Genomic DNA, 14,790 nt, shown 5'->3' on the forward strand with positions numbered 1-14,790 from the left:
CCATGGTTTTTGCTTCAAACTCCTGCTCAAGTTCCTGCTCTGACTTCCTCAATGATGGACTATGTCCTGGAAGTGTAAGCCGAATAAATCCCTTCCTCCCCTAAATTTCTTTTGGTCAATGTTTTTATCATAGCAACAGGCAGGAAACTAGAACACCGTGTATGAAAACTGAGTATAAGTAGGGTCCATTACTTTGGTCTTAGGCATCCAATAGGTATCTTCAGACATAGCCCCCAGGGATTGGGGTTACTGTGGTATCCACAGGGAAATGTACCCTGGAAGTTCTCACTCTTATCTGTGGTGGAGCTTTATTCTCTCTCTCTCTCTGTCTCTGTCTCTGTCTCTGTCTCTCTGTCTCTCTCTCTCTCTCTCTCTCTCTCTCTCTCTCTCTCTCTCTCTCTCTCTCTCTCAGTGTTTAAGATAATTATAAAAACACAAACAACTGCCACTCCAGGTGGGATCTCATATGGGTGCCTAAGAACCTTCCACTGTTGTTGTTTAAAAGCTTGATTATAAAGCAGACAGATTTGACTCCTTACGAGATCTTAGACGGTTGAGGGCCGGAAGTTTCCTCAGGAGTCCCTGGCCCACTGCTTGTGTGCGGTGACAATGACGTCACCTGGCCCACTGCTCATGTGCAGTGACAATGTCACCTGGCCCACTGCTCATCTGCCGTGACAATGACGTCACCTGGCCCACTGCTCGTCTGCGGTGACAATCCTTTTCTGGTTTCCTTCTCCTGTGTCTTTACTCTTAGGAACCACTACAATGCCACTCCACAGCTGGATGTGGCTTTGTGAACAGTCACTATTAAGTGGATTGTAAAAGACTATGAACTGTAACTTATTCTGCCCATTAAGAGTAATTGTAGGTTTTCTATGATGTGAGATTTAAAGAAAAACTAGTGGACTTTAAATAGCATTGAAGTCATACTAATGTGTGGAAAATCATTAAATTTTAAAGAGATAGCTTACCTGATTTAAGCTGTCCTGAGACAATTAATCATGACCTCGAAATATATGGGCAGCCATGTTTTCAGTGCTCATAGCCTTTAGGAAAGGAAAAGCCATCTACCTAACTACTTCCCAGTGTTCCCTGCCCTGTGAGCTCTACATCTGGAGCAGGTATGTCCCACTGGCTTTTTGCTCAAAGCTTCATTGAGCTCTGCTGTGTTATTCAATAGGAAAAATTACTTGCTCCATGTTACCTGATTGCTTTTTCTATATGTGAGCAGCTACTGAAGAATGGATTGGAGTCCTGTAATTGTAATCTTCTAATACTATATGTTCAAGGCATCAGTAATGCTGTCAGGAAAAACAAATTCTTCATGTTCTATAGCAAATGTTTCTAGATGTTGATTTTCTCACATTTGTTTTCATTTAGTTCAAGTACGGGACAATCCAAAAAAGGGACAAAATGAGAAGTGACACCTATACTTTTTAAAAATGTGTGTACATAAATTTATGTATACGTATATTATGCAGGTGTCTGTGCATGCAATTGGAGGCAAGAGATCAGTGTTGAGTGTTTCTTCTGTCATTCTCCACTTTATTTCTTTGAGACAGAGTCTCTCATTGAACCTAGAACTTGCCAGTTCTTCTAGGCTGACTGTCCATGGAGCTCCAGGGATCACCTGTCTCCACCTTCCCAGCAGATTACAGGCAGGAACTTTTACTTGGATCCTGGGGATCTGAACTCAGGTCCTCAGGCTTATGTGGCAAGCGCTTTATCAACTTAGCCAGCTTCCCAACCCCTTCATCTCCTTATACTCTGCCTCATTTCCCAAAGAATATTCACCAGCTTAGGATTCCGATAGTTCAGTCTGCTTCTATTAACAGTCTAGAAACAAGAACTTTTGAGAAGTGATTTCCCCAAAGCCCCACAACTAGAGGTGGGATCCTCCCGCGAGTAACACAGGAGACTGCCTCCTCAATGTAATAAGAAGCTGTAGGATGATTTAAAGCCAGAATCGAAGTATAATAACATTAGGTAGGAAGGTCAAAAGTTCATGGTCATCTTCCTCTACGTAGGAAGTTTGAGGACAGCCTGGGCTACATGAATCTGTTTCAAAACAGAGATGATAATGACAAAGAGGAGGAGGCAAGGGTGGTGATTAATATAGTCGGATTTATCTATTAAAACCATAATAATTTTGCTGTGGGAAGAATGGACTTCAGTGAAAATGCTGAGAAACATAAGATGGGAAATCAAATAAAAAGCTCTCTTTGATCAGGGTGAGAAATGGTGGTGGCCAACACATAGGGTAGGCTGGGAAGCAGTGAAAAGGTTTAAGATGTATTTTGAACACAGAGTCATAAGACTTGTTCATGGGTTGGAAATACCACTGAGAGATGAGTTTTTTTCTAGGAAGATTCTCCGCTCTCCACCTATGCTCATGCAAGTGACCCTAACTAAATGCAACTGGACACACACAGGTAGGCATGAAAGTAGGAGAGGGGCTCACAGGGAAGAAGAACAGGTTCAGTGGTGAGGAAGGGATGAGAGAGTCATGGGGGTGCTTATGATCAAAGTACACTGGCAGAATAAATTTCAAAGACTCTTAGTTCCCGGTTGACCAGGAGGGCAAGTCTTCATGAGCACTCAGGCGAGAATAAGCTACAGAGCAATCTGGAGACAGAATGGAAGAGCAAGTTCTGTTTTCTCAAGATGCTTGTCAGAATGGAAGAGCAAGTTCTGTTTTCTCAAGATGCTTGTCAGACATGTAGTAAAGAACTGTAAAGTGGGGAAATGCAAATGGTGAGCTCAGGAGAAGACCCAAGTTGGCCATGTCAATGTAGAAAAGGTAAATGTGGCCCCTGTTAGAGGAGCCAGTCATCTTGTTGAGGTTATTGAATCATACTGGAGAAGTATGGGTAGGTATTTACCAATTGACTAAAGGTAGACCTTTCAGGAATGTAGAGACGTGACTATAACTAAGGTCTAAAGCAGGAATGACATGGACCAAGGGACTTGTTACCCAGCTGCCAAGTCAAGTAAATCACCTTTCTATGTGGAAAGACATACGGGGTCTTATGTTTATTTATTTTGCCCTTTTTACTACTAGGGTTGAAGTCAGGCCCTCATATATAGTCAGCAAATGTTCTAGCATTGAACTACATCACCAGCTTTCCTGTGTTAAGCAGAAAGCATCTGTGTGAGTTTTCATGCTTTTATTTGTGAAAGATAAGACTTCACATAAGTAAATCGTAGCTTAATTATATTGGTCCTGCAGGATGGGTGAATAGTATATGACAGTCATGATCTCCCACTAAGCATTGCCTACTGTCTGCTGGTAACACAGAAATGAGCCAGATAATCAGAACTGACATTTTAGCCATGGCTGTGCACCTGTCCCCCTGCTGATTACATGCCAGCTCCTCCCTGCTCTGCTCATTTAAGATGACAAGCAGCATTCACATAACCACAAGGCATTGTCTTTCTAGAGCTCTGCTCTCCCCATCCATCACTCCTCCTCACAGTCTGCCATGTAGGGCCTGTATATCTTGACATCCTTCATTCACAGAGCAAAGTTTGAAGACAAATGAGGCAGCTGGGGATATTTCCAGTTCAAAGAACACAACGCTGTAGATATGAGTGGGACCTAGAGGCTGTGTACAGTCATTTGAAAAATTGACATTCCACAGTGCCAAAAGAGTTGACACCTGTCCAAAATTATCTTCTACAGCATCGGCTGTCCTAGGCCAGATTTACTAACTCCTAGCATCATCATTCTTTGTTATTAGTAACTGTATCTGAGTATCTCTCAAGCATAGCAGCTTGTCTTTGTGTGATAGCTTTGCATGCTGGATCTCTCCTTATACATGTTTAATTCTGTGCTGTTATGTGCACATTTTGAACTAAGAACTAAGGAAGTGCTTGTAATTTGAGTCAGGAACTTAATCGTTTTCAAGTACTGATCTTCCTGTATGACATTTCACAGAAACGAAGATGCAGTCCATCAGATGGCCGTCGCTCCCTTCCTGTTGCCATCGAACTCCCCGTCACCTGTTGAGGTAAAGCTGTTCAGAGAAGTGCACTCAGAATTTTTCATCACTTCCATAAAACCTTACTTTTTTATTTTTAGCCACATAATATCTGTTAACTAGCAAGTTTTCATGTCTAAGGTAGAAAGCATTTGAGGTATAGAAAATATCATAAAGATATAAAGCATTGTTGAATAAATGCATTAGAATCAACTCACTGGTATTACCTCTTCAGAGTTACAAAGGTGCTCAAATCTATTGGATGATCTAGCAGTGGTCATTTATATACTCAAAACCCAGAGAAGCCTACAGCTGCTCCATCCACAAAGCTGGAAGCCTCAGAACAAGGGGGACTGCAGTGTAGTCCACCTTGGCTGAAGGTCGAACCCTTGGGGAATGGTTGGTGTGAGTCTGCCCGAAAGACAGAAACAGCTGGACTCATCCTCAGGGCACCACAACAATGGTAGAACTTGTCAGGAAGAATGGCACTTGTACCTGTGGGCTGGTGTCTCCCTGTTCCTCTTCCTCCTGGACACTCAGCCTCATGCATGACTGCTGGCTTTCCCCCTCAGTTTCTCCTCCGTAGGTCCACTGTCTCTAGAAAGATCCTCACATACACACCCTGAGGTGTGCTTTACTAGCCCCATCTCTGAATCCAATCAAGATCAGTCACGATTGAATCAGAAGCTATTCCAGTTACAATTTTTATCTGTTTTGACCAGTTATTGTCTTAGAAATTTGTAGCAATAAACAGTTTCCATCATTGTGATTTCAGCAGTCTTGCCAACACTAGGGGTTTTTGTTGTTGTTGTTGTTGTTGTTTGTTTGTTTTTTAATTTTAAGACCTCAAAGGGTCTGGAGATGTAGCAGTAGGATCTGTGCCTGGCATGCACTAGGCCCTGGGCTCAGTGCCTAGCACCGAGAGATTGTGGTGGGAATGGAGAGGAAAGACATGGAGTAGATAGAAGACATGGTGGCAGAGGACAGCCCCGCAGCCAAACTACCAGCTCAGATCCTGCAACCGTATAGAAGCCATGGAGTCTTGAGGAGTTGTAGTTGCAATGACCCTTTGACCAACACTTAAATTTTTTTTTTGCAGAATAATAACAGTAGCTTCTGCTAAGATTAAATAATGTACGTACAGAGTATGTTCTAAGACCCCCCCAGAAGATGACTGAGACCACAGATAGTATCAAGCTGTATAGAAGCACCATGGTTTCATTGGTTTTCTTTTGTCTGGAGTGGCTGTGAATATCAACCACATGACTTCTTTAGTATGTCCCTGGCCAGCCGGGGTTTGCAGCTTCCTGCTCAGGGGGCTGCACTTGGCCGGTGATTGAGGATGCTGCTAGCTGTGCCAGACCCTGGCTAGGTATTTCCAGTACTGCTTTCATGACTCCTATATCCAGACTGAGAGGCAGTGTTGTTATTTTCAACCTTAAGAAGAGACTAAATCACATACCCATGGGCCCTTGTTCAGGTAAGCCAGTCGGACCTGGCCATGACCACCAAGCCCGGCACTTGTCATGGAGTGGGAAGAAGCAGTACATATGGAGTACTTAGTACAGCTCCTGCCACAAAGCAAGCATTCAGCACAGGTGAACTGTTTTGTCATTTGAATCTTAGTCAACCTTTATAGTATATAATACTAGCTATCGCAATGCATTTTAAAAATAAATGTGCTAATCACAGAAATGGTTAGAGTCACTGTTGAAATAGAATTTAGTCACCTGTGGAAAAAAAATATTTCTTTTTCTTATATCTTAATTTTTCTGAATCAGTAATTAGCCAGAAAAAGTAGCTTGGTGTCATTCAAAAGAACATCATTGTCTTATGAACATTTAGAAGGCTGATTTTGCCGGTTTTTTTTTGTTTGTTTGTTTGTTTTTTTGTTTTTTTTTTTTTTTCTTTTGAGGCATGGTCTCACTCTATAGTCTTCGATAGGCTAGAACTCTTCTATAGACCAGGCTGGAGGCTGGTCTCAAACTCATAGAGATCTGCCTGCCTTAGCCTCCTGAGCGCTGGGATTAAAGGTGAGCACACCTGGCCTGATTTTTGCTTTTTAAGTAAAGCAGGCTGCTAATGTATACGAAGTAGAAATGACATCGCATATAATTTTCAAGATCCTCATCACAATAGCTGAGTTGTAGTATGCCATTGTCAGCATTTCATTTGAAAGATAAGGAAGTCACAACTAGGTGCTAATACAATAGTTTCCTTTAAAAGAATAGGGCTCTGCAACTTCTGTTACAATGTTGCCATTTGAGTTCCATTCTTCAGAGCTGTTAGCTCTTGGCACTGCTGACTCTAGTGACTGTCACCTACAGAAGAGCACCCGCCTACGGGAAGGAAGTTTATGAGCGCTCTTCACCATTCCATCCTTCTTATTTGCCTACACGCCAGTCACTCTGCCTTACCCATAGGCGTCTCTGTGAGTGTTCACGCATAATTTATAAGGTGTATGACAAAAAGAACCGGTTTAAACCATAAGCCATACATTAAGTGCAGCCATACCACTGTTAAGTTGAACCTGACAACAATAATTCAGGCTGACTTTGATTGCATGCTACTGACATCTCACATTCCTTCCCTGTTTGGTACATGTTTAGTAAGCTCTTACATCTGGCATAGTTCTAGCCAAATACTTCATGCAGTTATGTGCTCATACAGTCAAAGAGATATACCAGCAGAATATTGAACTGGGAGTGTGATGGTTGATGTTGGGTTGCTTGACTTTCTTTCCGCCAGTTGCCTGTTGGTCATATGACTTTGGTAAAGGCAGTTAACCCCGGAAAAGCCTCTCTTTCTCTGTGAAGCCTCTTCTAAGTATATCAAAAGTATATGAAAATCAGGTCCTATGTCGGAAGAGTCTGCACAGCCATACATGTTTCTACAGCATTGTTAGCATTTCTGTAGAGCACACTTGGCCACAGTGAGACCATTGCAGCATTGCGTGGCACAGTGTGTAAGCACAAGCTCTGAAGTCAGGCAGATCTCACTTCTGATCTTCATCCTGGAAGGATTAACACTATGAAATTCTTAGACGAATCCTGGCATACGCTGGGAGTTTATTTTGGTTGTGCTCATATTATCCCAGCCTCTAGCATACATTCCAGCTTCCATCTTGAATGGTTATGAACAAAATGGGATTTCTTCCTTTATTAAATTACTTAATTCTTGAATTGACAAATGAAAAGTGTTTATATTTACCAGTATCAACATTGTTTTTGGAATATGTATGCATCGTGAGATGGCTAACCCAAAGTAGATAGCATGCATTCCTTCACATAGTTCTTGTTGTTTTGTGTGTGTGCTAAGATTATTTGAAATCTCCTAGAGTGCTGCATGCCTATGGTCCCATCATTGAGGCCTGCAGGGCGTTTACCCACCAACCCCACAGTTCCCAGAGTTTTCTTGAGTGAGAGTAGCAGGAAATATTAAATAGAAGGATTTGGATTGTGGAGATAAACAGATAGAAAATACAGGATAGCCTCGAGAGGGCCTGTATACTTAAAAATGGTTTTGTAGAACACGGGAATAGCACCAACTAAACCACAGAAGAAGAAACAAAGAAAATGTAGTAGTCGGGGGAGTAAGAGAGGGATGTTAAATGAGATGAAATAATGGAAAATGTTGAAAAATAGACTGAGGTTACATGAAAGACTTGAATTCTAAACTCCAGAAGGCCTCAATGACAAGCTGTAGGCACTTGGAGCTGTTGGAAGCATCTTGAACAGGACCAGCCGACAAGGGCTGTAATTCAGGATTAGTTGAATAACAGTGTCAGAGGCGTCTTGAGGCTCAGTGTGTAAAGGCACTTGTGAAAGGCAGTGTTAAAGGTGTGAGATGGCTCAGTGTGTAAAAGCACTTGTGAAAGGCAACATTAAAGGTGTCTTGAGGCTCAGTGTGCAACTTTATGCAGAGCCAGACAACTTGAGTTCAATTCCAGGAACCAAAACAGTTCCCACAAGTTTTCTGACTGCTTTGGGATAAACGTTTCTTAAAGAATGCCATCTTATTGGGGGGGAAACCGAGTTGGAAAGTCATTGCAGGGGTCTCATAAGAGATGGTGAGGGCTCAGTAGAATCAGGATGTTGGGTATTCATGGCTCCCTTCATGAGGAGGCCTGGATCTTGGAGACATCTTTCTACAAAAGGGGCTTTGGTTTTGCTTTGCTCAGAGGCCATGCTTTTCAAATGCCTCCTGAGAGGAGGGCCAGTCACGAAGAGCTGAGGAGATGGTTGCAGAGGGACAGCCATTGCCCTGATTTCCACTTTGCCTTTAACTGTGCACTGCTGTTCTGGAATTCCAGCTCATCTAAAAATATGTTCATGGTAGTGGTTGGGAAAGAGAAAGGCCGGTTACCTGTTTACCTATCAGGTAAACAGGATTTTTTTTTTTTTTCAAAAAGAAATATTTGTGAACTTCTGCTGCAGTGAGAATTAAAAGTCCTATGTGGTGTTTTGAAAAATGCATTGGGTTTAGGAACACAGTCATAACATATTCTAAACCAACAAACATGGATCTTATTTTAAAATAAAGAAACAAGCCAGGTGTGATGGCCCATGACTTCAATCCCAGCACTCAGGAGGCAGGGGCAGGCAGATCTCTGTGAGTGGGAGGCCAGCAGAGTGAGACCTTATCTTTAAAAATTGAAAAGAAAACAAGCTCTAGTTATAGCGGGTGGCATGTTAGGTTTTTCAAGTATTATGTTGTTTGGTGATATCTCAAATTAAAGGAAAACAGTTATTTTTATTGATATGTTCTTGTCATGTTGGATGAGGAAATGGGAGGAACAACAGTATCGTTCACCTGGTGGAAACGTCTTTCTAAACCACAGAGCCTGCTTAGCTTGAGTGATGTTCCGCTCTCAGAGAAGGTTCCTGCCCTCGAGCTTCTTTGTGTCCAGTCAGTAAGAATCTGTGGGTGAATTGTCCAGCTGAGAAACAAAGTAGCGTAAAAATAAAATAGCAGGCACGGTGACAGGACATCCTGCAGTCCCAGCTCTCAGGAGGGGGAGACAGGACTTAAGTCCAAGACCAGCCTAGGCTGCATAGTGAGACTCTGTCTCAAAAATTATTAAATTAGGAGGCCGGGGAGTGAGTCATGAGCATGAGGGCCTGAGTGTGAATCTTTAGCACAAGTTTGAAAGCTCTACAAGGCAGAATATGTCTGTCACCCCAGTGCTGGCCAGCCAGTCTAGCCAGTCGGTGAACCCAAGGTTAGTGCTTTCTCTCCTGTGTACATGCTCATGCACACACACACACACACACACACATTTTTTAACTATTGAAAATTCATACGTTATAATCTGATCATGGTTTCTCCTTCCAGACCCTCTCCAGTCATCCAACTCCATGCCTTCTTTCTCTATTTAGAAAACAAACAGGCAAATTAAAAAAAAAAAAGGAAATAAACCAGATTAAAAATAAATAGCAAAAAAGCACAAGAAATACACACACAGGTATGCACACATACAAACAAACAAAAACAACCATAAAAACAGAAAATCGGGAACCATTCAAGCAAAAGACCAGTGAGATAAAAAATGCCCAAACAAATCAATATGAGACAAAAAATATCTGCAAAAATACCATTGAGTTCATTCTGTGTTGCCATCTACTGCTGTGCACGGGCCTGCCTTGAAGTGTGGTTTATATACCCAGCGAGACTCCACTGGAGAAAATTCATTTTCCTCTGCAAGCGGTTGTCACTTGGAGATAGCTTCTGGGCTTGTGTCTCCTTCCCACTCTCAGTGCCAGGAGCCTCTCTGGCGTGAGTGAACCTGTGCGGGCCCGTGAGTGTTGCCACAGACTCTGTGAATCAGTGCGTCAGCCCTGTTGTGTCTGGAAGACACTGTTTCCTTGGTGTCATCCATCCCCTCTGGCTCCTACTGCCTTTCTGCTTCCTTTTCTTCATATTTCCCAGAGCTCTGAGGGGAGGGGTTTGATGAAGACACCCCATTTAGGGCTGAGTACTCCGAAGTCTCTCACTCTCTGCACATTGTCTGTTGTGGGTCTTGATGTACTATTCCCATCTCCTGCAAGAAGAAGCTTCTCTGGTCCAAGTCCCAGCCCAGTGTGGCCCTATTCCCCCCCCCCAATTAAAAAAAAGTTAAAACATTAAACTAAAATAAATGAAAAAACAACCATCATCACCTTATTTAGGAGATGCCCAGTGAACCCAGTAGAAGAAGAGAAGTTTGGAATTTTAGAAGGTGTGCTAAAAAATGTCCTTAATAGGACACAGGGACGGACACACACACACACACACACACACACACACACACACACACACACACCCCTATACCATCTTTGGGTGATGTTGTGTTGATCCTTTACCATTTACTCATCTATGGTCCTGACTTCCTGTGTTTCCTGACTTTGGTCTTCCTGGGGAGTTGTTGCCATGAGCAGCCTTGGCCAAACCAGCCACATTGAACAGGTGGTTTGAAGATCAGCAAGAGAGAAGTGGACATCTACCCCCTGGATTAACAGACTCATCCTGTCAGTAGCCACTTTCCTTCAGCCAGATGGTCCTCAAGCCACCAGGGATCCTTGTTCCTTAGAGTCATGCTTCTGACTGCCTTGCTGTCTCTGACTGTTGGCCATGTTTTAAGCTCTTGGCAAGTGGGGTGATTTAATGGCTCCTTGCCCTGTGAACCATTCAATTCTCAGAGTGGGGGTACAATTTTGTTCGTGGATTGTTTAAGCACTCATAATCTACTTGTAAACCTTAGCTTGCCTAGAAAGTAAATGCCTCATTTCCAGCCATCCTCAATTCCTTTTGGATTTTGACTTCAGGTCTTCCTCAGTGGAGGCATGTTCAACTGAAAGCAGAAGAGAGTGTTTAAATTGTGACTGTCGTACAGCTTGGAGCATGGCCTTTGAAGGGAGGCAGACCCAGGAGGGATGAATACAGCATCAGACAAAGGGCATGAAAGAAGCACAGATGTTGGCATCAGATTCCCCGCATACATAATTAGGATGGAAAAGAGATGCTAATGAATGTTTCTGGAGAAACAGTAAACATGAGACGCATGAGTGCTGGCAGAATAGTACACTGTCTTACAGAAAATCATTTTACGAGATAATATGAAGTATAATATAATGAATACATAAATCAGTAAGTAGTTGTCTATCGTATAATCAAGTAATATGCATGGACATAATTGTATTGCTGCACTTTCATGTGACTAGTGGCATTGTAGTTTTATACCAGCATCACCATCAATGTGTGATGCATGTGCTAGTTTTATGTCAGTGGCACAGGATAGAGTCATTTTTGGAGGAGAGAACTTTGAGAAAATGTCCTCGGTAGATTGGCCTGTAGGCGAGTCTGCAGAGCATTTTCTTAGTGATTGAAGTGAGAACAAGCCATGAGGAGCGAGCTGGTAAGCAGTAGTCCTCCATGGCCTCTGCATTAGTTCCTGCCTTCAGTTCCCACCTGACTTCCCTCACTGATGGACCTTGATTGGGACATGTGATCTGAAACACACCCTTCCATCCCCCCATAGTTACTTTTGGTTGGTGATTTAGCACAGCAATAGAAACCCTAAGACATGGAACTCCGCTAGGTATATGGTCCATCATTGAAACATTACTTTGTGATGGATGACTGTACCCAATACTTGTTTCTTTGGGGGCTTTTCATTGTTGGTTTGTTGACAGGTCCTTGCTATATAGGCTTGACAGCTCTCCGGAACCCATCCAGTGGCCAGAGCTGGCAGCTTCTCTTCCCTGGCTCCTTACAGCCCATTATCCTCCATCAGCTTCACCTTCCCGGCCTGTTTTCACTCTCCTTTGCTTCTGCCCAACCTGCCTTATAAAAACAGGGAAGTCGTGGTTTCTACTTATTGAGCAGACATCTGATATTTCATATGCCCTTTGAGTGGTGTAACTTAGTTCTCAAATATTCATTCATTTCTTTTATTACACTATTGATAAATGGTCACGTGTGGTGGTTTGAAAGAAAATGCCCCCCAAAGAGAGTGGCACTATTTGGAGGTCTGGCTTTATTAGAGTAGGTGTGGCCTTGTTGGAAGAAGTGTATCACTGTGGAGGTGGACTTTGAGGTCTCCTATATGCTTAAGCTTTGCTCAGTGTGATATTCAGTCTACTTCCTGTTGCCTGCATATCAACATGTAGCAGCTTCTTCTCCAGCACCATGTCTGCCTGCCATGATGATAGTGGACTAAACCTCTGAAACTGGAAGCTGCCCACTTCAATGAGATGTTTTCCTTTATAAGAGTTGCCGTAGTCGGGGTGTCTCTTCACAGCAATGGAAACCCTAAGACATCATGTATCTTAGTGACTACATCAGTTCAACGATATGCTTTATCTAGGCACATAGAATTACAATTCTGTGGGAGAAATAATTTTTCAGTGTCTGTTGGCTTGTAAAAACTGAATGTGTGGACATAAACATCCAGATAATTAGTAAAATACAAAGAAAAGAGAGCCAAAGATGAAGAAAGAACTCCCAGCAAGCCTTCAGCACATCTTTCTTAGTCTTGTAACCAGAACTGACAAAGTTCATTGTCCAGGTTCCTGTTCCTGACAAACTGTTGACAAGAAGAAGGGAACTGACCTGAGACAGCCAGGCCTGTGCCTAGGACAGAGCAGGGACTGGCTTTCCTGAGGAATACTACAGGCAGCCGGAATCAGTGCCAATAGAGCAAATGGACAGACATGTCTGCTGGCCTAGTAGAGGTGGCAGGATGGCTTCTGCAGAAGAGGTGTCCACATAGCATTAGGAACACTGCACCCACAGCTGTGCAGCGTGTGTGGTCTGAGACAGAGTGAATGAAGAATAACATCTTTTTTGCTTTTCTTTTACTGTCCCACAGGATCTGGGTAGCACTGAACCTGTCAGTAGTGAGGAAGACAGCAATGTGGACGTTAAACACCTGCCTGACACGGAAAATCCCAAACCGGTAAGAATCCTAGACTGGGAGGGCGCAGGGCTTGCACTTACGCCCCCTAGAGGAAGGACTGGCTGCCTCTTATCTTGGCCACTAGGTGCTTTGAGCTCTGAGACAGGAAAGGCTTTCCACTCAGCAAGTGAGTGAGTGTTTCTCCCTGCACACTGTCACCCCCACCACACTTGAGCTGTGCTGTCTAGGACTACAGTGGCAGCCAAGCACTCCTTCCAATCCAGTTCAGCCCTGGGTATCTCCAGGGTCTGGACTGAAGGAATCTTAGCCACACAGGAGGAGATGATGTCTTAGATTCCTAGTAAAAGATACTTAGTTGCCCCAGATGAGGGAAGTTGTGGCTCCCCTACCAGGTGCATAGGATATCTTGTTGTTTAATCATCTGCTTTAAACCAAGCTCTCTGCTGTGTTCTGCCTCTGGGAGAGTGGTAACTTATTTACAAATAAGGTCAATGGCTGCTTTGTGCGCATGCTCTCTGTATCCATGCCTTTTTTCATGATGTGCTTTCTGGTTCGTAGCCTATCACTTCCAAAGTTGGACTACAGTTGTTAGAAAGGAATGGGGTTGGTTTTGGTGGTTGTTGCTTCCCTGCCCCTCTGTGTTTCAAATGTCTGTAGACCTCCAGAAGTCCACCACTTAGATGATTTTAAATCTGCCTGAGGTTTTATTTTACTTGAAGGAGTTTGAGATGTCATCCATTTCTTTATCTTCTTTCAGCTTTTAGAAAAAATATGTGTCGGAACTGCTTAGATTTTATCTCCAAGTGGACTGATTTTTTCAGGCTTAGAGAAAAGGTTACACCAGCAAGAGTAGAAATTGCAGACCACAGTTGGGCGAACCTCTTGGGACCCTAGACCCCCAGTATCAAGGGGAGCAATAATAACACATGGGGACCCCTGCTCCTCTTCCAAGAGACAATGCACATCTGCACTGAAGGCCGGCCATTCATTTAAATACAGGTTAACTTATTCTTTGGGACACTGTGTCACTATGGATACATTACAGTTCTCAACCTTCCTAATGCTGTGACCCTTTAATACAGTTCCTCGTGTTGTGGTGACCCCCAACCATAAAATTATTTTGTTGCTACTTTATAACTGTAATTTTGCTACTGCTATGAATCATAATGTAAATATCTGATATGCAACCCCAAAGGAGTCCTGACCCACAGGTTGAGAACCACTGCATTAAAGAAAAGTATTTTAAAGCAACATCATTTCTCTAACAGCCCTCAAATCAATCCCCAGAAGAAATGGGAGAGAAGGAGGGAGGGGATGGGGAGCATCCTCTTATTTCTTGAAGAGTCTGATAGTACCCACAAGGCTCTCCTGGAGGCTGCAGAGAAAAGCCATTCTTTATGCACTCTGCTCCTAGTCACCAATAGTGAAGAGGTGGTTCATAGACAACTTAAGAGGCCTGAATATAGAACTTCATTTTAAAATTGTATGTGTGTGTGTGTGTGTGTGTGTGTGTGTCTGTATTTTGCCTGCATGTATGTCTGAGTACTACATATGTGTCTAGTCTGGGCTTATTTTTAGATATCAACTCATCCGAGAATAACTGGATCCCCTCTCTTGTTATGTCTCTCTCCCCTTTTTTCCTTCCCTTCCCATCTTCCTCGTTTTCTGGTATTCTAAAATTCCTGTCATCATTCCCAGTAGAACCTATCCATGGTCTAACTGAGAGAAAAAAGATAACCTGAATTTGGACACATTTTTAGCATTATATAAATGGTCTCGTATAAAATATCTTTTTTGTTTGTTTTTTGTTTTTGTTTTTTCGAGACAGGGTTTCTCTGTGTAGCTTTGCGCCTTTCCTGGAACTCACTTGGTAGCCCAGGCTGGCCTCGAACTCACAGAGATCCGCCTGGC

General features: G+C 43.0%; 1 protein-coding gene across 1 annotated transcript in view; it reads left to right on the forward strand.

Annotated features, from left to right (window-relative positions):
- The window catches only part of Patj (PATJ crumbs cell polarity complex component), a 325,876-nt gene that overhangs the window by 213,878 nt on the left and 97,208 nt on the right, over positions 1 to 14,790 (forward strand). Inside the window, exons 30-31 of the mRNA XM_059254557.1 lie at positions 3,941 to 4,013; positions 12,832 to 12,918. Of these exons, the coding sequence (XP_059110540.1) occupies positions 3,941 to 4,013; positions 12,832 to 12,918 (160 nt within the window). The remainder of the gene's footprint in view (positions 1 to 3,940; positions 4,014 to 12,831; positions 12,919 to 14,790) is intronic.

This window comes from Peromyscus eremicus, chromosome 2 (assembly GCF_949786415.1).
Source record: "Peromyscus eremicus chromosome 2, PerEre_H2_v1, whole genome shotgun sequence".
Lineage (NCBI taxonomy): Eukaryota > Metazoa > Chordata > Mammalia > Rodentia > Cricetidae > Peromyscus > Peromyscus eremicus.